General features: G+C 45.1%; 2 protein-coding genes across 4 annotated transcripts in view; both read left to right on the forward strand.

The window, feature by feature from the left end:
* The window catches only part of NAA25 (N-alpha-acetyltransferase 25, NatB auxiliary subunit), a 26,938-nt gene extending 556 nt beyond the window's left edge, over nucleotides 1-26,382 (forward strand). The window contains exons 2-24 of one of the 3 annotated variants that reach the window (XM_042035038.1): nucleotides 2,591-2,676; nucleotides 3,703-3,841; nucleotides 5,459-5,577; nucleotides 7,211-7,285; nucleotides 8,107-8,214; nucleotides 8,610-8,688; nucleotides 9,175-9,286; nucleotides 10,116-10,205; nucleotides 10,528-10,697; nucleotides 11,468-11,580; nucleotides 13,671-13,878; nucleotides 14,351-14,437; nucleotides 15,305-15,485; nucleotides 16,042-16,141; nucleotides 19,706-19,857; nucleotides 20,377-20,502; nucleotides 20,750-20,993; nucleotides 21,170-21,293; nucleotides 21,666-21,731; nucleotides 22,157-22,254; nucleotides 22,470-22,580; nucleotides 22,988-23,134; nucleotides 23,267-26,382. In XM_042035038.1, the coding sequence (XP_041890972.1) occupies nucleotides 2,591-2,676; nucleotides 3,703-3,841; nucleotides 5,459-5,577; nucleotides 7,211-7,285; nucleotides 8,107-8,214; nucleotides 8,610-8,688; nucleotides 9,175-9,286; nucleotides 10,116-10,205; nucleotides 10,528-10,697; nucleotides 11,468-11,580; nucleotides 13,671-13,878; nucleotides 14,351-14,437; nucleotides 15,305-15,485; nucleotides 16,042-16,141; nucleotides 19,706-19,857; nucleotides 20,377-20,502; nucleotides 20,750-20,993; nucleotides 21,170-21,293; nucleotides 21,666-21,731; nucleotides 22,157-22,254; nucleotides 22,470-22,580; nucleotides 22,988-23,134; nucleotides 23,267-23,389 (2,858 nt within the window). In that variant the 3' untranslated portion in view covers nucleotides 23,390-26,382. The remainder of the gene's footprint in view (nucleotides 1-2,590; nucleotides 2,677-3,702; nucleotides 3,842-5,458; nucleotides 5,578-7,210; nucleotides 7,286-8,106; nucleotides 8,215-8,609; nucleotides 8,689-9,174; nucleotides 9,287-10,115; nucleotides 10,206-10,527; nucleotides 10,698-11,467; nucleotides 11,581-13,670; nucleotides 13,879-14,350; nucleotides 14,438-15,304; nucleotides 15,486-16,041; nucleotides 16,142-19,705; nucleotides 19,858-20,376; nucleotides 20,503-20,749; nucleotides 20,994-21,169; nucleotides 21,294-21,665; nucleotides 21,732-22,156; nucleotides 22,255-22,469; nucleotides 22,581-22,987; nucleotides 23,135-23,266) is intronic. The other 2 variants (XM_042035040.1, XM_042035041.1) reach the window with 2 other exon arrangements.
* A 671-nt stretch (nucleotides 26,383-27,053) lies between these two features.
* Nucleotides 27,054-27,340, forward strand: part of ERP29 (endoplasmic reticulum protein 29) — a 5,010-nt gene continuing 4,723 nt past the window's right edge. The window contains exon 1 of the mRNA XM_042035047.1: nucleotides 27,054-27,208. Within this exon, the coding sequence (XP_041890981.1) occupies nucleotides 27,089-27,208 (120 nt within the window). The 5' untranslated portion in view covers nucleotides 27,054-27,088. The remainder of the gene's footprint in view (nucleotides 27,209-27,340) is intronic.

A 27,340-nucleotide genomic window follows, 5' to 3' on the forward strand; every position in this document is an offset into this window, starting at 1 on the left:
CCGTCTCCTTCCGCTTCTGTGCTGGCTCCCGCTTGGTGGCCCGCCGGCGCCGCTCGCAGCCGAGGTAACCCCGGCCGGCGCTTTTTGCGCTGCTGCGGAGGAGCCGGGAGTGGATTAATCCCTGAAGGAGCAGCCGCGGATGCCCCGGAGTTGTGTTGGATGTTGTGGCACGGAGCGGTGACGCTGTTGGGGGAATTAATTGGGAGGCAGGAGAGAAGTGGAAGGAGACGGTGCCTTTAGGAATTGTCCGGTGTTGTGGTGTCCCCGGGTATTTCCGAGGGTGTTCTGTGCTGTTGGGGTTGCTTCAGAGGTTGTAGGCAAAGGTTGGCTCTATGCAAATAGGGGAGAAAGAAAAGGAAAACACTTCCCGGGGCTACGGTATCGTTTCGTCCCTAAAACTGAAGATTTGATAGAGATTGAGGAAAACGTTCTTAACTTTTTCAGCACGGATAAAAACCTCTCCCTACAGACGCTGCCCTGGTTTGGGGGCTGGACGTGCTTTGGGATGTCCTTTACTGGGGCAGAGGGATGGTGCAGTACAGGCTGAGTCCGTGATGGGTTCCAAGAAAAGGGAGGAAGATGCTTTTGTTCGATTAAAAGTGTTCAAGTTCATTGCAGTTTGTCTTTATGTAACGGTTTTAAGGTTTTTTCCTTAGTTTTCCACCCCTTCTGTGATTGGCGGTTTCATTGATGTGCAGTTATTTTTGTCATAACCTGTGTAAGAAATTGTATTAATAGAAAAATCTGGGTAAATTCGGCTGATTTTGAAGTAGATGATGTTGAGGATCTCGCCGTGTTCATTTTGGGGGAGAGCTTTAGAATTCCTTTCTGCTCGTTCTGGGAAGGATTATCTGCAGTGCAAGGTTTGAACTCAGGCTGTGGTGCTGCAGAACCCAAAATAAAGTGTGTGATAAACACACAACTTCCCCACATCATCAGCTGGGGAGCTGCAGTATGAGGTCCAAGGTCTGGCTCTGGATTTCGGAGTGTGCTTGGGTTTGTGCCGTGGTTCCCCAGGATTCCTCGACAGCTCTGGTTATCTTTGATCTTGACTTGTTCTCCCTTCACCTGAAGGTTCAGGTGTTGCATTTCCAGCCTTTGAACATCCCCACCTACAGACTAACGTAGGCTGAAGTTTATTTTCCTTTAGCTTCATTTCCTTTGGAAGCTGCTTTGACTTCCAACAACCTGACTTGTTAGGAAAATACAATCTCTTCATTCTGCTGTGGTTTAGGGAGGTTTGAGGGTTATTTGATTTACTTTGGGACACCCAAAGCTGAGATGTTCTTGGCACAGCTGTTAATCCCAGACAGGCAGCTCGGCGTGGGGGATAATTTGTGTGTCACTAAACTGGGTGACAGAGCCTTAAATCAAGAAGCCTCTGATGTGCTGTTCCACACCTTTGAAACCTCTTCACTGAGAAATCCCCCAAAGTTTTAATGTTAAAGGTGACACAGAGCTTTTCCTAAGTTAAAATACCCAGTGAAGACAGTGTCTTGTGGCTTCAAACTGGATTTCAGGCAGCAGTGTTTATTTTGGTGAGTGTGGAGAGACTGCCTCCTGAGAGGTTTGCTGTGGATGGGCTCAGGAGCCCAATTAGCTGTGCTTTAAATATACACCATCCACCTGGCCACGGGAGCAAACATAGAAGCTGTTGAATGTAAATCTGTAAATCAGAATAGATGCACAATTTGTGCCGAGAATTGCCAAGGCTCACCTCTCAGTAAAAGAGTACTGGCTCAAAATGGGAAGGACGGTTTTGATGAGGAAAAGGTGTGTGATGTAATTTCAATTAGCTGGCAGGAGAGAGGCCAGAGCAATGTGAGCAGCCCCTTCCCTGGGCACGTGAGGGGCAGCAAAGCTGGGTTTGGTGAGGAAGGAGGAATTTTTGAGGGAAGGGGAGCATGTGGGGGTTATGTCCTGGTCTAAAACTGCTTGCTTGTCATTGTATAATAACATGAAGATCAATCTGAAAATTGTAATTCCGAGCTAAAAAAGGAGAAAATGGTCTGGAGATGGGTTTTCTGCAGCCGATAGTGGGATATCCCCCTAGGAAATATTGATATTTCACAGTTGTGTCTTCAAAACCAGTCTGGTAGAAGAGTAGTGATACTCCAAGGTGACAGGTTTGCTCTGCCTGAGGTTTGGATGCTGTGGACAAGTATTTCCCACTTTGCTGGAGTGTGAGTGTTTGGTTTCTAACCTCCTGCCTGTTAAAAGTCATTGAAAGTCTCCCAAAGACACACCAAATGAATTTCTACTTTTCCTGCTGAAGCACTGGAGCTGCATTGCCAGCAAAGAGCTGTTGCTGCAGAATCCTCTCTATTATGTGTCTCTTTTGTTGCTGTAATGATCTGTATGGAGTAATTACAAAAGCTTGTTTGAATGACTAAAACCAGTACAACGAGATGAATCCTTCATCCCTGAAATGACACGTTTCCTGAATGTTTGGCTTAGGAGGAACTGCACAGGGAAAATGTGGTTTGTGCTGCTGGTGTGACAGCAGATGCTCCATGGTAAAATTGGAGGTGGCTTTCCAGAATGGCCTTGGGTGTTCTGGTGTGATTTTGTGTGTGCTCTTCCTCTGCAGATTATCTCGATAATGGCAATAATAAAATGGCAATCCAGCAAGCAGATAAACTGCTGAAAAAGCACAAGGACCTTCACTGTGCCAAGGTGAGTGGGACTGGGAGGCACCGAGCTTGTTCTGCCTGAGGCTCGGGATGTTCTGCTGTCCCTTTCTCTGGGAACTTCCACAGTGATTTCTGAGCCCTCTGGAATGTCTCTGTTCCAGCTCAGCTGTATCTTGTTTGCCTGAAAACTTGTACAGACCCCCTGGTAGGGATTGGAGTGTTGGTGCCACCTGAGCTGATTGTCAGCACCACTCCAGGTGACCTTGGCACGTGGGCTGGGCCTTAAAAATGCCTCTTGGAGCCGTGGGGTTGGGATACTCATCTGTAGGAGTTTGGATCAAAACATTTCCTTGGGAGGAATAGCCTGAGGAAAATGTAATAAGGTGAACAGGTGTCCCAGAAAAGCTGTGGATGCCCTATCCCTAGGATTGTTCAAGGCCAGGTTGGAGCAGCGTGATTTATGGAAGGTGACCCTGCCCGTAGCAGGGAGTGGAACTGGATGATTTTAAGGTCCCTTCCAACCCAAAGCATTCCAGGATTCCATGATTTTGGAGGCATTTGCTCTTGTGCTGGTTCACCATCCTCTTTGCTGTGCCCCTGTTGAGGCAAAGGGGTTCTCTTCCTCTCTTTCCCAAATGTGTGACTCTCTTTCTGCTTTTCTCATTTCCCTGGGGGTTTCCCTCTGCACTTCACACCACTTCTACATTTTGAAAACTTCCCCAAGCTGCAGCGAGTGTCATTGACCTGAATCTCATTTATGTCACTTCCCTCTGGCCAGTTAGTGAAAGAAAATTAAGGAAAATTGGCAGGACAGGTCAGTTTGCAGCCTCTGGGTAGAGAAAACCATGTGGTGATGCCTCAGGGCAACCTCAACATTTATTAAGGACTCAGAGCCCTTCTTTGATGCTGTTGCATTTGGGAGTTTTCCTCTCCAGCCACGAGGATTAGAAGCTTAATAAAACCTGGAATTCTGCAGAGGGAATGAGGTGTTTGGGCTGTTCCCATCAGGAGGGAGAGGGTTTCCAGTTGCAAACTGTGTCTCTGAGAGCTGCCTGTGTTGTGTCCACAGGTGCTGAAGGCCATTGGCTTGCAGAGGACTGGCAAGCAGGATGAAGCCTATGCCCTGGCACAAGAAGTAGCAGCACTTGAACCCACAGATGATAACTCCTTGCAAGCACTGACCATTCTCTACCGGGAAATGCACAGACGTGAGTTTGTTCCTCTCCCAAAAAATCTCTCTTTGTGTTCTTCCAGAAGGTTTGTGCCCCACAGTTTGGTGGGAAATGTGCAAAATCCGGGATTTGTGTATGTGAGAGACTGTTAGGAGACCTGGAATTGAAGTGATGCCTGTTGTAGTGCCTGTAAGGCTCTAGTGATCTTCATAAAGCTAAAAAACCCTCGTTCAGGCTTCTCATGAACACGATTGTGTAGCAGGTCCTAAATGAAGCGTGTTGATAATGATCCAGCAGCCTGGGAGTTCACTTTTGTAAAGGAAATGACTGGAATTTGTTGTCAGTAGAGTGACAGCTGACAAATCCCACAGGGTGTGATGTAGTCAAGGGGTTCAGGCCTCAGGAAAATGGTGAAAAACAGGAGGGAAATCCTGACCTCCCAGTTTGACCACATCAGCTTTGTCAGGTTCCTCACAGTGATTTGTATTTTCAAAATACTAAATGTCAGTGTTGGAGTAAAGTTTCCTGTGCTTTTCTGAAAGATGCCAGACCTTCTATCCTGCTTTTCTGCAGCTTGAAGAGTTGTTGTTTCTGGCAGCTTCCTGGGGAGTGTGGTGTGGTGGTACCAGTGTTTATTGTGGAGTTTGGTGGGTGGTACCACCAATATTTATTGTTGAACTGCTGGAAAAATGATCAAGGGTGAAACAGCTCCTGAAAAGGGTGTTTGCATCAATCTGCAAAAGAGCAGTGCTTACTTTGTCCCAGTTTATGTCTTTGTGTGTTTGTGGAGTTAAAGCATCATTTGTTGAGTAATACCAAATTTTTTTGTGTATTTTTGACTTCAGCATAAACCCCTGTGAATCACAAGAGCCTCTCTGTGACTGTTAACAAATTTAAGCTGAGCTTTGTAACTTTTAGGTTTGTAACTCAGGAACTGGTGGGTGTGAGGCACTTCCACTTTTGGTCCTGCAAGAAAATTGTAATTAGATGTTTTATATCTCTGTGTCAGGGGTGTATAAACTGTGTGAAAGACAAATTACATTTGGTTTTCTGTCACTGCTCTGAGCTACAATTGTTTGTGTAAGAAAAAAAATGTGGAAGGATGAAAATGTGAGAAAGTTTTGCATATTGTACTATCAGAAGTATTTTGTCATGGTAGACCTGCTATTAAAAAGTATAGTGTGAAATAATTGTTTAGAGTACTGATATAGGCAATTGGGAAATAGCAGGGTGTGATTAATATAAATAAACCTGTGATAAGAATAATTAATTTGCTCTTAGGCTCTGAAAGTGTTTGTTTTGATACATAATTCACGTGGAGCAGTCATTCTGCCAGCAAGAGAAACCTTCATTCAGTTTAATGCTCAAAAATAGACAAACTTACTTTAAAAATAGACTTAAAATTCTTCTGAACAGTTCAGTTGCTGCTGTTGAACTCTGTTTTGATTTAAGTCTATTTTGAGGTTTGTTTGGAGTTTTTAAAGCACTTTTCTCCTTTGCCTGATGTTTGTAGTGCTTGGGGGCCAGAGCAGCATTTCTGGGGCCGATGAGTGCAAGGAGTTGCTGTTCAGAGCATCCCTGGTGGTCTTTAGGGAGCTGTGCTTTAAAATATTCCCAAGTTGGTCTTAACTCCAGCATCTGGTTTTGGTTTAGCCGAGCTGGTGACTAAACTTTATGAGGCAGCTGTGAAGAAGGTCCCCAACAGTGAAGAGTATCACTCCCACCTCTTCATGGCCTATGCCAGGGTTGGAGAATACAAGAAGATGCAACAGGTATGACCAACAATTTGTGTTCTGGATGGTTTAGAGTGTGTTTTTCTCTCTCTCTTACTCTCATTTACTTGTTATGAGTAATCTTCCAAAAAAAGCTGAGCTGGCTTAATGCAGAAGTTAAACTCTTGGTTGGTTTTTAGAAAGAGGCTTAAACCTCATATTTTAGGGGGTGGGTTGTCTGAAGACAAAAGTTTTCCTGAAAGCTGGGCCTTTTACTGGTCTGTGGTTTTGTATTGACAATGTATTGCAAAGGAATTCTGGAATAGACACATCTAGGAAGAGCTTCTGATCCATGTTTTCACACCTGATTCCCTCCTTAGTTCTCTGTTAACTTTAGAAAGATAAATCCTCCCCGCGCTCTTACTTGAGCATCTAAAATACAACTTGTATTGATGACATTCAGTGAAATAAAACTAAAAAGCACTTGAGATACCCCCCTCTCAGTTGGCAGCACAGTGTCACACTGGTTGGGTTTGTTTTGATCCCTTCCAAATGAGGTGCCTGGAGAATGCCTATAAATGGAAGATGATTTTCAAGGCCTGTGTGCTCACTCTTCTGTGTAAAAAGGCACAGAGAGCCAAGAAATAAATGCTAAACTCCCTCTTGTTCCTGCTGTGACTTGAATTTTTGCACAGGTTTGGCTTAAATAACTAAAAGGAGTTATTGGTGTACCTGAAATGACAAAGTTCATGTTACAACCCAAACTTCAGATGTGACTGATCACAATCACGAAAAAATGCCACGGATAACAATAATTAACATTTATGTGACCTTTTGTGTGTCTGAAGTGACATAAAAATGTGGATCTCGTTAAATTATCACTTTCAGTATCAGTTGAATCAAATCATATTATCAATATCCCATTGTCAGAGGGTGATGTTGGCCTGTGCTTTTGGATTTAGAGATGCAAAGAGAGTGTGGATGGGGACTGATTAGGGAATGAAAAGAAACCCCAGTGTCCTGTGCTCTGGAGTATTCCAGCTGAAAATCCTGGAAAATGCCAGCTGCAGTCAGGGAATTGGCACAAAAGTCCAGCTGTGGTGGTGTAGACTATTATGTAAGTTCTTAAAATTAATTACAGATTTTGTAGGGGTAAAACTGTTGTCCTTTTAAGTACAGGCACTGTGAGGGAAATGTGGGAATAGCTGTTAATGTGTGAGGGAAAATCATGAATTCTTTGGCTCTGCTTGGATTCAACCAAGTTTTCTGCTCGACCTTTTCTCCCCCTGCTTTGCACGTGGAGGTAACCCCAAATTTGGGGTCTGAGTGTGTGTGAAGTGAGTGTTGAAGGGTGGTTGGTTCCTCGAGGCAGGCGTGGGTTTGGTGTGTCCTTCAGCACTGGAGGTATCCCCTCATTCCTAAAGAAAAGATCTGCTTCCTCCTGGAGTTACCACTTCCAGTTAAAGCTGTCATCTGTGTAGGCAATCAGTGCTCACTGCTGCTCCTTGTCAGACCTACACAAAACCCTTGGAAACATTTCCAGCCTCCCTTTTCCTTAGGGATGTGTGTCAGGAGGGAAGAGCTCACGGCTGGGGAGAAGTCCTCCCATGTGCTAATCCCATGTTGTCCATCATGAGATCTTGGAAACCATTCTATTTCAGGAATGATGAAACTTGTGTCTTCTGTTTTTCAGGCTGGAATGGCACTTTATAAGATTGTTCCCAAAAATCCCTATTATTTTTGGTCCGTGATGAGCCTGATCATGCAGGTGTGTACAGTGTTGGGTTTGACTGTTGCTGCAGTGGCAGTGACGGTGCAGAAACATTCTGAGGGAAAATATTAGAGATGATTTTGGGTAAAATGTGGGTTTGAGCTGTTTCTGGTGTTGGGAGAAGGACTGAGCCCTCCTTAAGTAGCATTTTTGTTGTGGTCCAAAAGAAAGGCTGAGGTGTTTTTATAGTCCAGTTTAAGTGCTGCCTTTCCACCTTTATACAGCTTAAATTATTCTCTCATCTGCACTAATACCCACCTGTCGTTTTGGCAGGGACATAATGAATAAATCTTCAGCTCTCTGCAGTTTCTCAGTCAGAATTGTTCCTCACTAACGAGGTTATAAAAGCTCTTGGAAGGAATAAATGAGAGCTCTGGAATTAGCAGCAAGTCTGCAGGAATAGGCACAGATCAGCTGTGCTGATTCTGGTTGAGGCAGCACATTTGGGCACTGATCAGACACAAAATCAAACAAAAATAAGCTTGGAGGGTTTTAATCATATTCTCTAAAATCCTGTGCTGTGTAAAACACAAAAGTGTTCTGGCTGCATGTTTTTACCACAAGGTTTGTGTGCTCAGACATGCAGGGCTCTGGTTGATCTGATCAAAAATGAGCTTTTCTGTGTAGCTCTGATTTTATTGCTGCCTTTTCCCAGAGCAGTTGCACTCTCAGGTCACAGATGGCAGCTCCAAACAGGTGGCTGGGGGCGATTGGAGCACCTGGGTTGATTTTTTTTTCCTCTTCCAAAGTGAAAAGAGCAGTGGGTGGGACGTCACAGAAAGTTGCTGAGCTGTTACAATAATCCCTCTCTTCCTCAGTCTATCTCAGCACAGGATGAAAACCTCTCCAAGACGATGTTTTTGCCACTTGCTGAGAGAATGGTGGAAAAAATGGTGAAAGAGGATAAGATTGAAGCTGAGGCTGAAGTAAGGCTTGGTTTGAACTTTGTTGAGACGAGGAATGCACTGTTAAGGGAACTCGATTGCCTTGGAAAACTTAAAATAATCAACAATGTTCTGGAATTGAATGTGAATGTAGGAGACAGAAGGAAAACCAAAAGCAGGGCTTAGGAGGGCCTTAGAATGCTGTGGCTGAGGCAGTTTTTTGGTGTTTGATTTGACTGATGAAGTGCTTTGCTCTCTGGGAGGCCCCAAGAAAAACCTGAAAACTAAGAATGGAAAAAAAGACCTAAATTTGAGTGTTGCACCCTTTGGGATACTAAAGATAGCTTTGCAGGCCTGGTATCCCCTATTTGCTTTTTTGGCACACCTGGGTATGATTTTCCTGGCAAGTTTCATTGCAGTGTAATGTTTCTTTTAAGGTGGAACTGTACTACATGATCCTGGAACGTTTGGAGAAGTACAAGGAAGCCTTAGATGTTGTGAGGGGAAAACTTGGAGGTAATTGATTCTTTAATAAATCAGAGTTGTGTGGACAATACAGCAGTTCCCCTTTGCTTCAGACTTGTGCACTGCTTCAAAAATATATGTATTTTAGGAAGCCTGACTTAGCACCAATTTTAACCTCAGTGTAAACTCTGGAGGTGTTTGTGCAACCTGGTTTTATCCACTTGTTTATGGTGTTTAAACACTATTCAGTGCTGAGCTTTGCAGTGGCAAATTGGGATCATGTTCTTGGTTGTAGCTGCTATCTTCAAAAACGAAAAGTCTTCAATATCTGCATTTTAGAGGAGTTTAACTGAAGATTAAAATGCACTTGCAATTGGGATATGAAGGCTTCCATAGGAAATCTTTCTATCCTCTGAGGGCCTCCCTGCTGCTGTGTTACACTTGGTGCTTTGGTGCTGGGCTGGAATAAGAAGGTTTATGCAAGGAGTAGGGAAGAAATGCAGGGATGAGCTGAGCTTTCTGTGTTTTTTGCTGCAGAGAAGCTGACGAGTGAGCTGCAGAGCCGGGAGAACAAGTGCATGGCCATGTACAAGAAGCTGCACAGGTGGCCCGAGTGCAACGCGCTGGCCAGGAGGCTGCTGCTCAAAAAGTGAGAGGGGATTCCTGCAGTCCTGCTGAAAACATGGAGCAAAATCGCTGCTTGGTTGGGAATGGCCTTGTTTTGGTGGCTTTTGTGGTTAAAATAGGAGGCTATCAGGAGGCTTTTCCAGAGATTGCACTCCAAAGCCAGACATGGTGACAGTCACAGGGAGAGTCAGGGTCAGGACTGGAGCTGCTGCTTTTTCAGGCAGAATTTAGCAACACATTAATGCAATAAAAAGTTGTTTACCTCCTTATTTCTAAATTCTGTGCTGATTGTCCAGCTCTGACTTTGCAGTTCCCATCCTGTCCATGATTTATGTTTAATTCTCTACATCTAAATTTCTCCCACTTGGCCAGACTTTATCACGGGGAATGCGTGTAATGCTTGGAACAGATGCATCAGGAGACAGAACATTCCAGTGTGATCAAATCTGTCTCAGAACTGTCAGGAGAAGATGTGGTGTTTGCTTTTGAATTTAGCTGTGCTCTCATCTTGGACATAAGTTAAATGCAGGAGAGAAACTTCTGCCTTCACGTTTTGTGGGGATGTTGCTGAGCTCTGACTGGAATGTGAATTTTAGGAGGAGAGTTTGTAGCTTGCCTCAGTTTTGAATTGAAATGGTTTTGCTTAATATGTTTCCAGAAATTCAGGATGAGGGTGCTCCTAAGATTTGAGACCTTTTCAAGGGGAAACATTTTTATGATTACAGTTGGGATTTTTCTGTGATATGATTTTGTGCTATTCCTTAATTAGCTTTGGCAAGAAATGAAGTTTTTAACTGTTAATTGTTTTGGCAATTCCCTAAATTTTGTCCTGTGCCTGATTTTTGTTTCAGCTCAGATGATTGGCAGTTTTATATAACGTACTTTGATTCAGTGTTTCAACTCATTGATGAATCCTGGACGCCTCCAGCAGAGGAAGAGCAGTAAGTTGAGAGTTTTGCTGTGGATTTCTTTTCCCTTTGTGCTACAGCAAATTGTTTGGATTCATATATTCAATATTAGAGTGACTTCTTGATGTCAGAGCCCAAATGATGTGTTTTCCCTGCTTTTTTGTGTGTTTTCCATGCTTTTATGTGGAGGCTGGGAATAGCTTATGGAAGCAGTTTGTTCGTTATAGAACTCTTCCAGCTCATGTTTTCTGTGGCGATTGAGTTGGAGAATCCATCATTTCCCTCTCCTGGGAGCGTGCTGAGCGTGTGTTATCAGTGGGAACTCTCCAAGAACCTTTTGTCTGTGTGCTTGCAGTTCTCTGGAAGGAGAGGTGCACTGCTCCATCGAGCAGGCTGTGAACTTCATCGAGGAGAGGATAACGGAGGAGTCCAAGAGCTCCCGGCCGCTCCGGGGACCGTATTTGGCCAAACTGGAGCTGATCAGGCGCCTGCGGCACAGAGGCTGCAACGATGAGTACAAACTGGGTAAGAGCCCCTGCCTGGTGAGGAGTGGGGCTGTTCGTCCCTTGGAGAGAGGGGGAGAGAGCACAAACTTGGAACAAACTTTCTGCTGAATCGCTGAGTTAAATACAGTGTTCATTAGGAAAAAATACCTGCTGTTCTGTATGTAAAGAATGTTAAAAGCATTGGAAGGTGAGCTTTGAGAAAAGGCAGGTATTTCCAGACTGCTCCAGGGCTTGGAACCGCCAGCAGGGAAGTTTTCAAAATGACCTCTGGGGTCTAGGAGCATCCAGTCACTGACATTGTGTTCCTGGTGGAAAGTCTTGCTGTTGACGCTGGAATCTCTGGGTGGGTTTTGATTTAAGTTTTTATGGCAGCAGTGCTGGGTTTTGCTTTTTAAAAACCTGCATTACAAAATGGCATTTAGGGAATCAGTGAAAGGGATGTGATTAGAGCAACATCTGTGCTATTTCCTAATTCCTTTTGTTTTTCCATCCCAAAAGAAGCCGTGGTGAGATAAGCGGAGGCTGCGTGTGCCTGCTTGGATTGCTGAGCTCTTATCTGCTAAAGGAGCTTGAATGAAGCTCTTGGGCTTTTTTTAATGTGTCCTTGGTTACCAGAGACATTGAGCCTCTGTTAAAATCTGCAGTAGTGCAGCTCTCTGTTTTCTAAATTGCTCTGTAATCTTGAAGGGGGTGAGGGGGGAAAGGCATGAACAAAGATTTCTCATAGTGATTTTACAGATTCCACTTGTACTGGAGCATGTTAAAAAGGTGACCTGGCCGTTTTCCTAGGTGATCCAGAGGAACTAATGTTCCAATACTTCAAAAAATTTGGGGACAAGCCCTGCTGTTTTACTGATCTCAAAGTGTTTGTGGATCTCCTTCCACCCAGCCAATACACAAAGGTAAGGAATATGAAGAAGTGCTGGCAGGAATTGCAGTGGTGGTTTGCACTCTGGTCCCTTTATCATGAAATACCTGTGGATCATATTAAAAGACTGGAAACACCAATTTTTTAATTTCTGTTTGAAATTCAGGAACTCTTTATGCTGTAGAAAATATCATGAACATCTGAACACTTGAGAAGTTTCATTCAGAGGATTTTTACTGGATGGTTAAAGCTAAGTTTGATCCTGCAAAGTCTCTGATCTTGTATTCCTTTGGCATTTTTATTTCCATTTTTCAAGGTGGCAGGGTGCTTTGAGCTCAAAGTTATCTGTTTAATGGGAAAAAGCTGCCCCCTCATTTCATGGAGGGAAGGTGTCACAGATGTTTTGCTTGGCTCTGGCAGTGCCAAAGAAGGGACATGCTGACCCCACTCCGGGGGTCGTGGAAGCACCTGTGGCAGTTTTTTCCAGAACCTCTTTCTGAACAGCTCTCTGGAACTGAAAAGCTCATTTGTGCAGAGTCATGAGCAGCCCAGAGTGACTTCAGCAGCTGGGAATTCTGTCACTCACCCCAGTGTTTGTCTGAGCCATTGTGTCCAGGGCTCAGCGCTGGGGAAGGCAGGGAATCTGGGATCAGCCAGAGCCTGGGGATAAAATGTTGGTAAACAAAGTGTAGGTGGAGAGGTTCTCTTGGTTTATTAAAATATTTTTTGACTCCTAATGCAAGCTCTTCCCACAGCCCCACTGGTCATGGGACTGGTGGCTCTGGCACAGAGGGGTGTTGCTGATGTTTTATGTTTAAAGGTGTGTTTTTAGCCCACTGGCAAGAAATGTGGCCAGCAGGATCCTGAAATCCTAGTCCTGGAAATGGTGATTCCGTTGCAAGGGAGCCCTGAAGTACTAAACAGCTTCCATCCTAACTTTCCAGGAAACAAATTCTAAACTAGGGGTGAAAAAACTATGTTTAATAATAGCTTAGACTACAGTTTTGTCACAGTGCTCGTAAAACCATGACTCTGACTCTAAAACTTTGTCTGCCCTTAAAACTGGTGCTGATTTACTGATTGTCTTCTGGAATATATATAGTGTCAAACTGATGTATTGGAAAGTTTTCTGGCTGTCCCTGAAGCAGCATCTGCAGCAGTTTAACTTGGTCAAGGACACGAGGAGCTGAGGAGGTTTCGTGGTGCTGAAGTGCTGATGAGTTTTGAAATGAGAGTTCCACTTCAGTAGCTGAGATTGTGGTGATCTTGCTGGGCCACAGACATGTGAAATAGTCCAGAAATAATGGTCATGACACCAACCTTGACTTCCTAGAGGTGTGAATTGGAGAGTAGAGCCAGTGATGTGGTTGACCTTGCTCAGCTTGGCAGAGTTTCAAACTGAAAAGATCTGTCAACACAGCACTCATCAAATTCTTTGGGAAAACTGGAATTGGTGTGTGTTGTGCTTGGTGCTGCTCCTCTCTGGCTGTTGAGCTTTTTGCCTCAGGCTTGCATTTGATGCAGTTCTTACATGTCAATACCAAGTGTAGTAAAGCTGAATTCATTGGCTTTAACTCAAATTTAACTGTTGGATTTTAGAGCAAGAAGCTGCTGCCCAGCCCTGTGTGTTGTGAGGAGTCTTCTGTCTCCCATTAAAACTAAACAATGAGAAGCTGCTTTTCTTACAGCTTAATTCCAAAAAGAAGTCATTAATCAGAGTTGATGACCTCACTGAGTACTGCACTTTACTTCAGAGCTGAGGGAAAATGTAACACTGCAAAGCCACCATTGCCTACAAGTGTGCTGTGAAGCCTGTCAGTAACTAATTACTTTAATGCCTCTTATTACCATGAATGTTAACAGGTGCTTGAACTCCCTGGCAGTGTGAATGAATTGGAAACCTGCCTCTGATTTTTCTTCCCTCCATCTGTTTGATGAAACTTAGTAAAACCTATTGAGTGCAACTCAAAAAAAAAAAATCTCAAAGGCTGCTCTTGAACCACTGATTCAGTGTGACATCAACATCGATATTTCCACCTTGCTTTTTTGGCTTGATTGGAGGGAGGAAATGCTGCTTCCCATTGGTGCAGCCCTGCAGCCTTTGCTTTGGTGTTTCTCGTGCAGTTCATCCGGCAGCTGCTGGACGTGATCCCGCTGGCGGCGGCGGCCGAGAACGAGGTGGCTCTGCCTGGTGACATCAAGGCCCTGCAGCAGCACCTGTGTGTGGTGCAGCTCTCCAGGCTCCTGGGGATCTACCACGCCATGGAGAAGAAGCAGAAGCTGGCGGTGGTGCGGGAGCTGATGCTGCGGTACCGCCACGGGCTGGAGTTCGGTGAGGAAAATCTGTAATGCTGGTAAAACTTGGCTTTGTCCTTTCTGATTCTACCCTTCACCTTCCCTGAATTGTGGTTCCTTTTAATTTTTTTCTTTTCAGGTGTGTATCTTAAATGAGGCTTTCCTGGGTAGTTCAGATGGTCTGTTTGTACTTTGCAGAATTGCCTGTGCTTTTAAGCAAAGCCAGGTTTTCTCACTGGTGTGCATAGGACACATTGATGGTCAGGAGTTATTTTGTAAATCTTGCAGCTGTGGGAGTCAGTTCTTCTTTCAGCAGATGTCAGTGTTTGAAGTGCCCCAAAGGCCACTCAGTGGTGTGTACAGTTGTTTAGATTTTAAGACAATTCTGAGTTTATAAATGAAACTGTGGTGCTGTCTCTGATCGTGGTGCCACTCAATAACCCTGACTGTGAGATCAGCTGGCAGCACTGTTACTAATTCAAGGGGTAACTGTTTTTTTGTCTTTTTAGGGAAATCTTGTTTGAAAACTGAATTGCAGTTTTCAGATTATTACTGCCTGCTTGCAGTTCACCTGCTGCTTGATCTGTGGCTGGAAGGTACGTTCCCAAAACTGTGCCTTGCTTAACACCTCTGCGGGAGGTTGCGAAAGGCAGACTGTGTCCCTGTGGCCAGTGAGTGCCTGGTGTGGCTTGTTAGGCCTGGAGCTTTCTGGGTTGTTTTTTGCAATATGAGGTATTTCAGGAGTCCCTCTGATCAGCTGGTGTCCGATCTGAATCTCACTGACCTCTAAACAGATTTAATTTTTCCGATTAATTCCTTTTTTCTCTCCCTTTGCATGAGTTCTGCTGACAGCTCCTTTCTGATATCAGAAGTGTTTTGAGAGTGTTTCTTTCTCTTCTGATATACTTTGCCTTTTGGATTCCTTGTTTCTAGACTTGCTGGGACCTGTTCCCTGAATTAAATTTGCCTCGGCTCCACCCCTGCTCCTTGTGTTAAGTCTCTTAATGCCAGTGTCCAGTGTGGGACATCCACGTGTATATTCCTGCCCTTCCTTGTAGTTACCTGTTACACCCTTGTCATTCCCAAGGAAGATTCGGTCTTTAACCTGAGTAAATCCATGGTCAGGTTCCTGGCAGGAAGGTGGATGTTGGCTCTTGAATTCCTGGCTCTTTTGCAGTGTGCAAGCTGGAATTCCCAAACAGTCCAGGATTCATCAGGGAAGGTCACTTTGCTTGCAGTGTGCTCTGTGCAGATGTGAGCTAGATATTCCCTGGGACGGATTATTCCCCCATCATTCCCTCAGGGAGCAGCTGGAGTGCTGGAGCAGGTGTTACATTGGACCATCTGCACACTGAAATCCCAGGCAGCGCTCTGAGCATTGTGTAACATGGGGAAGGGAATTGTGCCGGGGGCGCTCGGCGCCTGTCCCTGCTCACACCTGCCTGTGTTGTGTCTGTCACCAGGTGAAGAGGCAGCCGTGTGGCAGTGCCTGACTCTCCTGGAGGAAGGGCTGTCTCACAGTCCCTCCAATGCTCAGTTTAAGCTGCTGCTCATCCGGATCTACTGCCGGCTCGGCGCCTTCGAGCCCGTCTCGGAGCTCTACTCCAGCCTCGACGCCAAGCACATCCAGCACGACACCATCGGGTGGGTGGTACATACTGAGAATAATCAGTCCTGCTGCCGCCCATCCTGACAGCTGCAGCATCCACATTTCAGCAGATTGTCACATTTTCGTGCACTGTTGTGTGAAGTGTTCTGGGATTTTGGGAGGCACATCCACTGCATGCTCCCCTTTTTTGTAGGGTAGCTTCCCCATGTGGTTTTGATGTGTGTTGGATTTTTTTAGAGTATTAATTAATCTGAAGGAAATTGGTGGAATGGCTGGCTGGCTGCCAGGCAGAGCTTGGTGTTCCAGCTTGGGTTGTTGCTCAGCAAAGCCTGGGAGCACCAGCAAAAGCCAACACACCAAAAGCCCTTGGCTGGTGTGTTTGGGGGTATCTCACTGAGCAGCTCTTGCACACTTGAGGTGAAGACAGAACTCTAAGCCCTCACATACTGCTTTTAAAAAACGGAGAATTCATTCCACTGAAAGCCTGAACTTGCCCATGAGTGCTGTTAATGCTGTTAAATGCCCAGATGGCTCCTGTGCAGCTGTTTGCCAGGGCAGTGGCTGACGTTTGCCTCGTGCTGTTTGTTGCAGTTATCTCCTGACGCGCTACGCCGGCTCCCTGGGCCACTACGCTGCTGCTTCCCAATCCTGCAACTTTGCACTCAGGTTTTTCCACTCCAACCAGAAAGATGTAAGTTGAAAGAAACTCCCCCCATAACTTTGTAACACAGCAAAGTGTCTTAGAGAAGCCCTGTGCAAGGCTTGGGGAAATGTTGTGGTTTAAAACATAACAAAGAGCAGTGGTAGGTGCTGCTTTGTAATAAAAGGTTGCTTCAACCTCCATTTTCTACTACAAGTTTGTGACTGTTTATTACCTGAGGTTTTGCTTCAGCTTCCTTTCTATTAAAGCCAGTTTTAATGCTCCTCGTAAAACAGGTAGGATTGCTTTTAAATTAATGCTTGTGATTTTGTGCAATAATTGAAGTGGAATGTCATGTGGAAATAAGTGCTGGTGTCATAAATCTGGCATTTTGGAAAGTTCTAGAGCAGCCAGGGATGGTGGGTCAGGATGGGGATGGCACATGATGAGTCCTTTATGTTACAATCACTGGAGCTGTGTGTTTTAGTGGATGGTGGGGGGTGCACTTCACATTAAAGGGACCATCCCATTCTGAGGAGTGAGACTATATCCTGTGTATTTAAATTTTACACCTTGGGCACTGTTGAGAGGTAGGTGAAGAAGATTATTTTGATTTTCTAAGAAACAAAGGTGCAATCCAGTTGTAAATCTGCCAGTCAGTCACTGGCTAAGTTGGCTCCCGAGGCTCTGCAGTCACACAATTTGCTTTCCCACTATGCCAGCAATAGATAAAAACCACGGGAATTATCTGTACTGAGTAGTAAAGATGCTCACACAGAAATCACTCAGAAGTAGCAGCCTTGCTCTGTTGGCAGCCCAGGTGATTCCTGTGTACAGGATTCCCATTGCCATTTCCCTGTGCCTGGAGAGTACATGCTGAGTTCTGTGAGCTGTGTCTGACACACAGGTTTTCCTGAGGGATGCACGTGGATTGTACAATGGGATGGGAGCTCGCTCTGCTCTGCATCCCTCAGTTGCTCTTTTTTTTTCTGCTTGCTAAGAGGCTTTGGATTCCTGGGAGTGAAGCCCTGGATCCAGACAGCTTTTTTTTTTTTTTTTTTTTTTAACTGAGGTGTAACTTTTCAGTCTCATTTAAAATTCCTTTGGTGGATGTTAATGAAAAACATCCCTGGAACCAACTGTCTGAATGAAACCCACGACTGCTGGGCGCCAGGTGGAGAAGTTAACTGAAAAAACTTCTGGATGTGATTCCTCTCCTTGGGAATGCTGTGCTGTAAAGCGTCAAGAAATCATCTTTCCATGGAAAACAATGTGCAGCAATTGAGGTGTGGTTCCCTTGGGAGCAGGTTATTCTCTGTGGCATGAATGAAGGTGCTTGTGGCAGAGAAGAGTTGGATGTCTCCGGTGGCTCAGTATCTGTACATGGATGGTGATGGCTGCATTCCAGGTGCTGTTGGCAGGAAAACACAACTCGTGTTCCAGAAATCCCAAAAAGATGTTGCCTTGCTCCTACACCTTAAAATACTGGAATTTCAAGAGGGGCAGAAGTGGTGCAGCAGGAGGACAGAATTCCTCATGTGACAAGATGAGGATGAGATTCTGGAGCCCCCTCACGTCTTGGAGACAGTGTTGCAGCCAAAGGACCATGAGCTGTTGTTGCTCTCAGGTAGCCAAATCTCTCCTGTGTTCTGGACACTTCCAGTGGTTGTCTCCTTAAGATCCTTTTGTTGGGAAATGCCTCTAAAGCAGTTCTTGCAACCGGGAATTGCAGGAGGCGAAGGCTCAGTTCAGGGTGCTGTTCCCTGAGGATGGTGGTATGACAGGCGTGGGGATGAAGAAGGATTCCTTGCCATAAAACATGTCACAAGGTCAGGATCTGCTCCCAGTTTCTGACTGCTGCGGTTCTGCTGGGGTTGCCCCTTCATGAGGCAGCTCCCACTCAAGCCTTGTAACCATATCTGCTGTGTTAAAGGAGGATTATCCTTTAAAAGTTCCCTTTTTACAGATTTCTGGTGCTGCCTGCTCCTCCCTAGGTCGATGCTGAGATAGCTGGAATGTCACAGCACAGAGCTGTGTGTGGGACTCTGCCTGGAGCAGGAAGTGTGGGATGTAAACCAAGTGGTCTGGCATAAAAATAGAGCTCCTGAATCAGGCTCCTTGCTTTGGATAAATCCATTCTCCTGACTTGCTGAACTTCACAGCCTGACGTGAATCCTGTGTCAGAGTGGTCCCATGAGTAACAGCCATGTGGGATGCTGTGCAATCCTGCCACTATTCCTGCTCTGGGAGACGATGCCAAGGACAGGGAGGAGAGAGAAGGCAGCATTGCTATATTTGGCCAAAACTAAAAAGGCAGTTTTATCCTCCTCGAGATAGTCCTCCTTCAGCTATGCAGAATCACCAGTAATCTCTCTAATTTTCTTGTGTCCATCCATCTTTAATCTCTCCAGATACTGCAGGCAAACCACTCCACCGTGTCCTGGGGGGATTTTAAAACCACGTGGATGCAGTTGAATTAGAGCCCATAGCCCTGACAGTCACTTCTGCAAGGCTGTTGATCAGAGGGTATGTTGTTGAATATTTGGCATATTTTTTTCATTTGGTGCAAATAACCAAATTACGTAGGGGAAAAAAAAAAGAATAAAGACAACTCCTTAGAGGACTTTTCTTGGTTTGGAGGGAAAGGAAAGGTGGTTTGGTTCTGTGAGTGTTGCCTTCTGGTCTCTCAGAGCCTTCCAGACAGGTTGAGTCTGTTAGGACCATACAGAATTCAGTTAAGTGGAGGCCTTTTTTGGTGCCTCTCATCTTTAGTGCAGTTCATAACTTTGTTCAGAAGAAAATACTTGATTTGCCAGAATTTCTCAGTTGTGGACTAATTCTGATGTAAAAACTCAGCCATTCCTCATGGCTGGGAGCAGAAATAGTTCACTCTGTGTTTACAGATAGACATTTTCACTAAAATACTGCTTATTTGGGGCTCCTTCATCATAAAAATCTCTTTTTGGAGATTGCTTGGACTGAAGTGAAATATTGGCTGCCTGCCTTGTATTGCTGCATTTCATCAGAGGGAAAGCAAAATATCCCATCGACCCTGAGAGTTTCCTTTGGTGTTTGTGTTGTGCTATGTACACACTGTGTGATGCTATATTCAAAACTTTAATAAAAAAGAGAAACAAAAATTGTGTGAGTAATTTTTTTTTTTTTTTAATCTATGTTGTGGTGATATGTGATGCACATCCAAGTCAGTTCCAGAAAATCTGGGATATATTTCTTTTGCCTGGAAGTATTTCTCACCATGAAATGATGATTGAATGGTTTCAGTCATGCATCTAAAAGGAAAAGGAAGGAAAAAAAAGTCTTCCAGAAGCATCTCTGTGAAGTATTTTTCATTGTGGTGACAACATTTAGTGTTGGTTTGGTTGTTAAACTTCACTGCCCATGGAGCATCTGGGCATTCCCAATTTAAAGTAGCAAAACTGCTGGGTTGACTTGGAGAAGCAGAAGTGCAAACTTCTCCCAGGGATTGAAGATCTGCCATGTCCTGCACCTCTGGGCTCATAAAAACCACAGAAATGCAGTTTCTTGGCAGTGATCTTGTTGGTTATTCCTAATTTGGGAAGTCACTAATGAGGGCTGGTGTGTGTTGTGTTCCAGACCTCAGAATACATCATCCAAGCCTACAAGTACGGGGCGTTCGAGAAGATCCCGGAATTCATCGCGTTTAGGAACAGGCTGAACTCCTCCCTTCACTTCGCACAGGTTCGCACCGAGCGGATGTTGTTGGACCTCTTACTTGAAGCAAATATGTGAGTACAGCTCCTGCAGGGGAAAACTGGGAATGGGCAGAGCACAGGCCAAGAGGGACCTTGGGGAGTTGCACCTGCAGAGACCTGGGAGTTGAAGCTCTGCCCCTAAAGCTTCACTCTGCTTTTAATGGTCTCAGGTTGCACCGAGGAGGTTTAAAATAATTCCTTCATGGAAGGTGTTGTCAAGCATTGGAACGGGCTGCCCAGGGAAGCAGTGGAGTCACCATGCCTGGAAGTGTTCAGAAAACATGTGGGAGGGCACTGAGGATGTGGTTTATTGGTGACCATGGTGGTGGTGCTGCCTTGGTGGTTGGACCTGGTGATCTTAAAGGACTTTTAAACTTTAAGCATTCTGTGATTCTGATTTGCTGTCCCTTCACATCCTTGTCAGTGCCATGTGTGTCACATTCGTGGCACAGGGAAGAGCTGAGCAGTGCACACAACATGGTCTGTTAGTGAGTTGTTTTCCCTTTGCAGTGATCAGATGTTTGATTGAGTGCTGCTTGTTCTTACCTACAGATCGACCAGTTTAGAAGAAAGTATAAAGTCCATGAGTCTGAGCCCAGAGGAGGATGACATTCCATGGAAAGATCTGCGAGACAACAGAGACCTGACAGTCCTGTTTAGCTGGGATCCAAAAGACAGGTGAGTAGAAATAACTTCAACTCACACATAGCAAAGAAATTCCTTCCAGGGTAATTCCCATATTTCAGTGTTCCCTGGGCTGGCTGACTTAAGCACCATCCACCACTTCTGGCAGTACTGCCCTTTTAGATATTAATAGTTTTCTGAATTTCTGACCACTCCTTCCTCTTCATACAGAACTGGAGAGCTTTGGGTAGGCTTTTGTGCCTGGAGCATTTGCCTGAAGAGCTTTGGTGCCTTTCTCTAGGGACATTTCTGAGGAACATCGGAAGCTCTCCCTGGAAGAGGAAACCCTGTGGTTGCGAATCCGGTCCTTAACTTTGAGGCTGGTGAGCGGACTCCCAACTCTTGGTCACACCATCCAACCAAAGAACTCTGAAAAGACTGCAGAGAACGGTGTCTCATCCAAGATTGACACGATCCGAGCCCTGCTGCAGCAGCTGGAAGCAGCGGTGGATTCAGGGAAGAAGTTTCTAGAACAAAAAATCCAGGTACCAGTAAGACAAAAGCTCTCCCCAAATGTTGACCATGAATGCATCGTGCAGGCTGCAGAGTGCCCTTAACTGCCCCTGGGTTTGTGGTGTGTGACTGACTGGGAGATGAGCCAGGCACTGGGTGGGATGAGGAAAAGCTGCAACACTTATCTTTTTCTTTGCTTCTTGCCTAGTATCCTGTCCTTGGCCCTCCTCCTACCCGAATGGCTGGCTTCTTCAGCAATGGCAGCTGTCAGTGCCAGACTAGCTTGTTTTATCTTGTTAGTGATATTTATGAACTAGATACCAATGGCTTAGGTAAGTGTTTGGGGCAGGGGTTTGACCACATTGCTGTGGTGTGTGGTGGGAGGGAGCCACATGTCTCTGTTTAGTCTGAAAACTGCTGGGCGTTGGAGGATGTGGACTCAAAACTGTTACTTGTGTGTTAATTTTCTGTCTGACGCTAAATTATCTGAGAGCCAGTGCCTTCATTTAATGTTTTATGTAAGACTTCATTTTTGTACAGTATATGTTGATGTAATACTGGCTTCTCTTTGAAAGCAGTTGCCTTTACTTTTGACTAGTGACACTAAACTGCATTTAAATGCCTCTTGGTGTTCTGGAAGCAGAAAATACAGAAGTTTGTAGCTTATCTTTTTTTTTTTTTTTTTTTTTCTTTCTTTTTTCCAGAAGATTCCGCAGAAATCCAGGAAAGAATAGGGAATAGTTTCAAGTCTTTAGTAGAACGACTGACAGGTAAATGGTACTTCAAAGAGCAGGCACTAAGGCAGAGCTTCCTGGCTGTCTGAGGATGGCTGTGGAGTGTCTGCAGGGATGGGCTGTGGTGATGCATCTGCAGACCCTGTGAGAGCTTCATAACAAGGCTGGGATTGCCCTTGGCTTGTATGCTGAAGCTGCTGCGTGCTCAGAACGTGCTGTGCCCTTCAGTGCATTTATCTCACAGCCTGGGCAGCTCCTTCTCCTGGTGCTTGGGTCAGTGGGGGCTCATCAGGGATGTGGAAATATTTGTAATGAGCCAGAGGAGATGGAGAGGACTCATTGTCTCAATGGTCAGTGCCCTGACAGTTCTGCATGCTACCCTCAGATACCTGTTGTACAGAAAATGCACATTTAAGATGATCTACTTCATCCTAAACAAGGCTTTTCTTTTTACTTTTCAGACTTGTTCAATAAATGTAAAGGTGATTTGATTGAAGTCAGAGATGGCACCTTGAAAACTCATCCAAACCTGCTAGAAAATTTAGTCTTCTTTGTTGAGGTATTTTTTTTTTTCCTTTGGAAGCTAGAAATTTGGGAGTACTGTGAGGTAGAAATGTTGGGACTAAAACACAGTGAAGGTTTGATCTCAGTCACTCATGGGAACACGGATTTTGTTGCACATTTTAATCATGCTGAGTTTTACCAGGAACACTAAAATGAGTTCAGAAGCCTCCTGTAAATGTAACTTAGAACATACTTGTACCTTTTTTCCAGACGATCTCCATTGCCCTGTGGGTATCGAGTTACTGTGACAGTGTCCTCCGACCTTTTAAATCCAACCTGCAAAAAAAGAAGAAGAAAAAAAAAGAAAGCAGTGTAGCAATGGTACAAACAATATTTCTTTCTCTCTTCTCCCACCCCTAATCACAGCTTATTTATACTGAAAGAAAAATCAGGATAGATAACATGAACTGGTTTTCATAAACTTGTGGAGATTGATGTGGGGTAATGATTACTTGGGGCTGATTTTGGCTGTTTAAAATCAAGTGGTGACATGTCATATGTGACATCATGTGACAGCTTTTGAATGGGAAATACAGTTCAGAGTGTCACTGACCTTCCTGCCTGGAATGCTCCACAGTAAACTTGTCAGCTGGGAGTGTTTATCTGGGTGGGTAAATTATAGCTTAGCACTGGTGGGAAGAAGAGAATTATAGACATTACAAAGTGAGTTACATAAAGTGGACATTAATGTGTGTTTATAAATTAAAGATCTGTGTTTGTTTTTATAGCCACCTGTATTTACCCATTTCCTGGATTATGTAACTGAACTCCAGACATTAACTTCCAATGTAATAGATCATATCAAAGGGCTTGAAATCATTCTGACTGCACTAAAACTTGAAGAGCTGTCCTTCAAGGACACTCTGCTTTTACAGGTAAGAGATTCCCTGTGCAAACACTGTGGTCCTCAGGAATTTCCTTTTGGTGTTTGAGATGTTGGAGAAAGTTTAAAGGGGAGGTTTAAACAATTGCTGTGGAGTGAGTGATTTCTCTTTTATACTTTGCAGGAAGAAAAAAAGTTTACAAAGACTGTGCAAGGGAAGGTCCAGAGCAGTTACCATCACTCAGTTCAGGAAATTGGAGAGCTGCTGAAAAAGAGACTCGATACCATTAAAAAACTAAAGATTTGAGCAATGCATCCCTGACAGACTCCACAGGGGAGTGACACCAGAGTCCCAGACAGAAGCAACATCCACTCTACCATCACTTTAATCCAGAACTTCCTCATAATGCATGAAGGACTTAAAATCATGAAACAATTTTTTTAGGTATTACAGATGTATTGAGCTGATTTAAATTATTGTACATAAATGAGAAGCAGGGACCCTTCCCGGGGTTTGACCACTTTTTATACATGTTCATAAGCATATTGCAGCAGGAGAAAATTCACTTTCTTCCCTTTTGATCTCTAGAACCAACTGGAGATGGTCTTTAGAAGCAGCAATAGCAATCCAGTGTAAAGCATCTATCTCCAAGGATATTTTCATCACCATACAGTGTTCATAATTTTTGTATGGTCCTTGCCTTAGAAATGCAGGAATTGTAGATCCACGTTCAGCCGCTTCTGATGAACTGAGCCCAGCTTGGAACTGCCTGTTTTGTCTGCAAACCACCTGGTCCTACTGACAGAATTCCATGTGTTGGTCCATCAGGGAGAGGTGAGGCCTCTGTGGTGGGCTAGGAATCATCTGTGCCCAGAGCTGGGGCAGGTTCCTCCAGGAGAGAGTGGGAGGGAGGAGGTGTCTGTGCACACGGGTTGTTTTCTGCAAATGTGATGAGGAGCAGACTTCAGAGAGAGAGAGAGATGGGAATGGGTGTTTCAGCAAAAAAAAAGACAAAACCAGAGACCTTGTATATAATGGCTGCAGTGAAGTGTGACACTGCGCTGGTATCCTGTCAGTTTAATGTCAAACAGCAATGTAATGACTTTTTAAAAAAGTGTATTTAGATTACTGAAACTTTAAGACTTCAATATTTTAATAGAAATGAAATCCTATTGGCTTTGGTTTTAAGTTGGCAGAGGTAACTTTTGCTTCCGCTGTGGTCTGAGGCTGAGATCCTTTTTGTACCTGTGTGCTTGCTTTTTGCAGTTTGAACTTTGATTATCCAAGCACTGGCTCATGAAGCTTTCTGTTAGAAAGTGTGACCATATCATCTGCTCCCACAGAATCTGCATTTCTGCTGGGTTTTTTCATGTTCAAAGAGCAATGCAGCCTAAAGTTGATAGGCAAAAAAAAAGTTCGTGTACCTGCAATACAAGGGACAGGTCAGACTCAACAGATTCCTCATCTCCTGGTTTAGAGCTGCAGGTATCCGAGTCTAGATTTAAAGTTTGAAAAGAGCTGACTGCCTTTGTCATCTCCTCTGTTTTGTTAGTAATGCTAGAACGTTGATGAGAGTATTTTTTTAATAAATCCCCTGTATTAAAAAAAAAAAAAAAAAAGTCCCATAGCTGCTCTTGCTGGATTTAGTTTTGCTTTACCCCATCCTGAAAGGGAAAGAAGAAGAATGTCTGCAGGTTGTCAAATTGTAAAGGATGTCCTGATGGTTGAATCACAATGTCTGGTAAGTGCTCTGGGCTGGAGGAATACCAAAATGTGTTAAGTCTGTTTTATAGTAATACTTTTACTGGGGGAAAAAAAAAAAAAAAGAAAAAGAAAAAAAACCCAGAACTGTAATGTTGTATAGAAATACCTTTTTTGAAAGAAGGGTATGCTCCTTAAATTAAAGCAAGGCTGGTGAGTGAAGGTGATGCTGTCAGATGTGTAGGGTGAGTGAAAACAGCTCCAGTGCTGAGGTGGTGCAGTTCAGAGCAGCCCTGAGCCAGAAATGGGCACTGCCCTTCTCAGCTACGGGGACACAGTGGCAGTGCTGCTGTCCCTGTCCCCTCCCTCCCCACAGCAGTGCTGGTTCCAGAGGGCTTTGCACAAACACCAGCAAAGCTGACACAGAGGGGACGGTCCAGGGCTGATCCAGGCTGGAGTTGCCTTCCGCTGCTGCTACACCAGGTTGAACTCAGTCGTATCAATAAGTGATGGTGACAACGCAAGTGAGGTTTCAGGTTAAGAGAACCAAGCGTTTAAAATCCTCCTGTGTGCCTGAAAGCAGAAGTTGGGTTTAAAAAAAGTTTCCTGCATCCTTTGAAAGCAGAACTGAAACTGCTGGGGGGACTTGTGTCATCTGAGGCAGGGGCTGGGACAGGACGGAACCATGGCTCGCTCACTTCCAGCACAGGGAATACTGACTGTTCTCAGTGCCAGCTGCTGTTCTTTCCACTTCCAGCCACTGGGAATGACAACCTTGTCAAACACAGAACTTTTTGGATTACCCGGTGTTTTCTAAAAGCAGAGGCCATCTCTTCCCAAGCTGTAGTTTCTCTAGGAGGAAACTGTACAAAAATGACTCCGTACTGACTGACTGGGGGCTTGGTTGAGGGAGAATTTCTCTCCTCCTATAAATTGTGTACAGTTAAATATATTATATATTTCTTACGAAAGAGCATTTCCCCTCCAGAATATGTCCCACACGGACCTGGTAAGAAATTCAAGCTATAACCCATTGCTGCTGTTCCCCTTTTTTCCACTCTTAGGGTTTGTTTTTGTTTTGGATTTTCTTTGGGTGATGAATTGAAAAACATACCTAGAAGAAGCTACCAAGACTACTGTTTACAGACTGAAAAAATACTGCTTTTATACTACTGGGATCATGAGCCACGATCCTTTTACAGATTTCCTCAACTCCTCTCAGCTTAAAATCAGTGTCTAATGTAGATAAAGGTTGGAAATCTCCTACCCTGCTTTGTCTACACACAGGACAAACTGTACAATGCTTGTTTGTGTTGTCCATCATTTTTGTACTTTTTAACTGTTCAAAATTTGCATTTATATTTTGCAATCCTTGATAATCATGATTTTATTTTAACGTCTAGTAAACTTAGGGAATTTTTTTTTGTTGTATTTGCAGCCTTATCTGAACTTCCTCTTCCTTGATTATTGTTAATTTATGACTGTAGGAGATATGTACGCCTCAGCCTTCTACAGACTTAAGTGACACAACTGCAACTGAACTGCTTTAAACTGGATGGGTTTATAATTTATATAAAAGTCAGTTTCGTTACAAATCAGTATTGTTGCCTCATTTTTCTGCCTGGCTGGTCTGGATGCGATCAAGTGCTCATCTGCACTGTCTTTGTAAAACCCATGGTGAAGCCAGATTACGCTGGTGCAGGACAAGCAGACCCTGCAAAGAGGAAAGGTGGAAAAAGAGGGGGAAATGCTCATTGTTTTCCATCTGGGGATTAAGTGCAGAATGATGTCTGCTGGGGGGAGGGAGTGTGGATGGGTCAGTGTTTTTACTTGATGAGCTGTCAGTCTGCTCTTTATGCATTGCTTGCTTGCTTTTCATCCAGTCTTTTGATGATAAGGACACGTTGTGTCCACACTTGAGTCTAAGTACAGGCTGGCAGTGCATGAGATCTCCCATGGCAGCACAAAAACCTCTGCTTGAGAGGGCTGCGGCAGTGCCCACCTGGACAGAAACGTACACCCACAGCTGCTCCGCATGGCCCGATCCTGCCTCCTCCCCTTTCGCTGCCTTCAGCCGCTCTGTTGTCCTTATTTCACCGGCACCAGCGGCGGCCCCGCGTGCTGTCCCCGGGGTCGCGGGGCTCCTGTGCGCGCTGCCCCTTCCCCGCACGGCGTGAGACTCCCGCCCGCCCCCGAGCGCTGCCGCTCCCCCGGTGGCCCCGGGCGGCGGGGCGGGGCGAGCCCCCGGCGGCGGCCGTCGCGCCGTCACGTGGCCCCGCAGCTCCGCTCCCTCCGCGCTCCGCCATGGCTGCGGCGGCCGCCGCCGGCTCGGTGCTGCTCTGCCTGCTCGGCCTGGTGCTGCCCGGCGGCAGCACGCTGCACACCAAAGGCTCCGTGCCGCTCGACACCATCACCTTCTACAAGGTACGGCGCGGCGGGCGCTGGCGGGGCTGGAGGAGCGCTCGGGAGGGGGTTGGGCGTGGGTTCGCTCCGGGCCGTGTGTCCCGCGGCCGGCGGCAGCCCCGGGGGGCCGGGGCGCGGGGGGAACGCGGGGGG

Source organism: Corvus kubaryi, unplaced genomic scaffold, assembly GCF_017639235.1.
Source record: "Corvus kubaryi isolate FWS band 111438036 unplaced genomic scaffold, C.kubaryi_AGA036_p1.0 37382, whole genome shotgun sequence".
NCBI classification, from domain to species: Eukaryota; Metazoa; Chordata; class Aves; order Passeriformes; family Corvidae; genus Corvus; species Corvus kubaryi.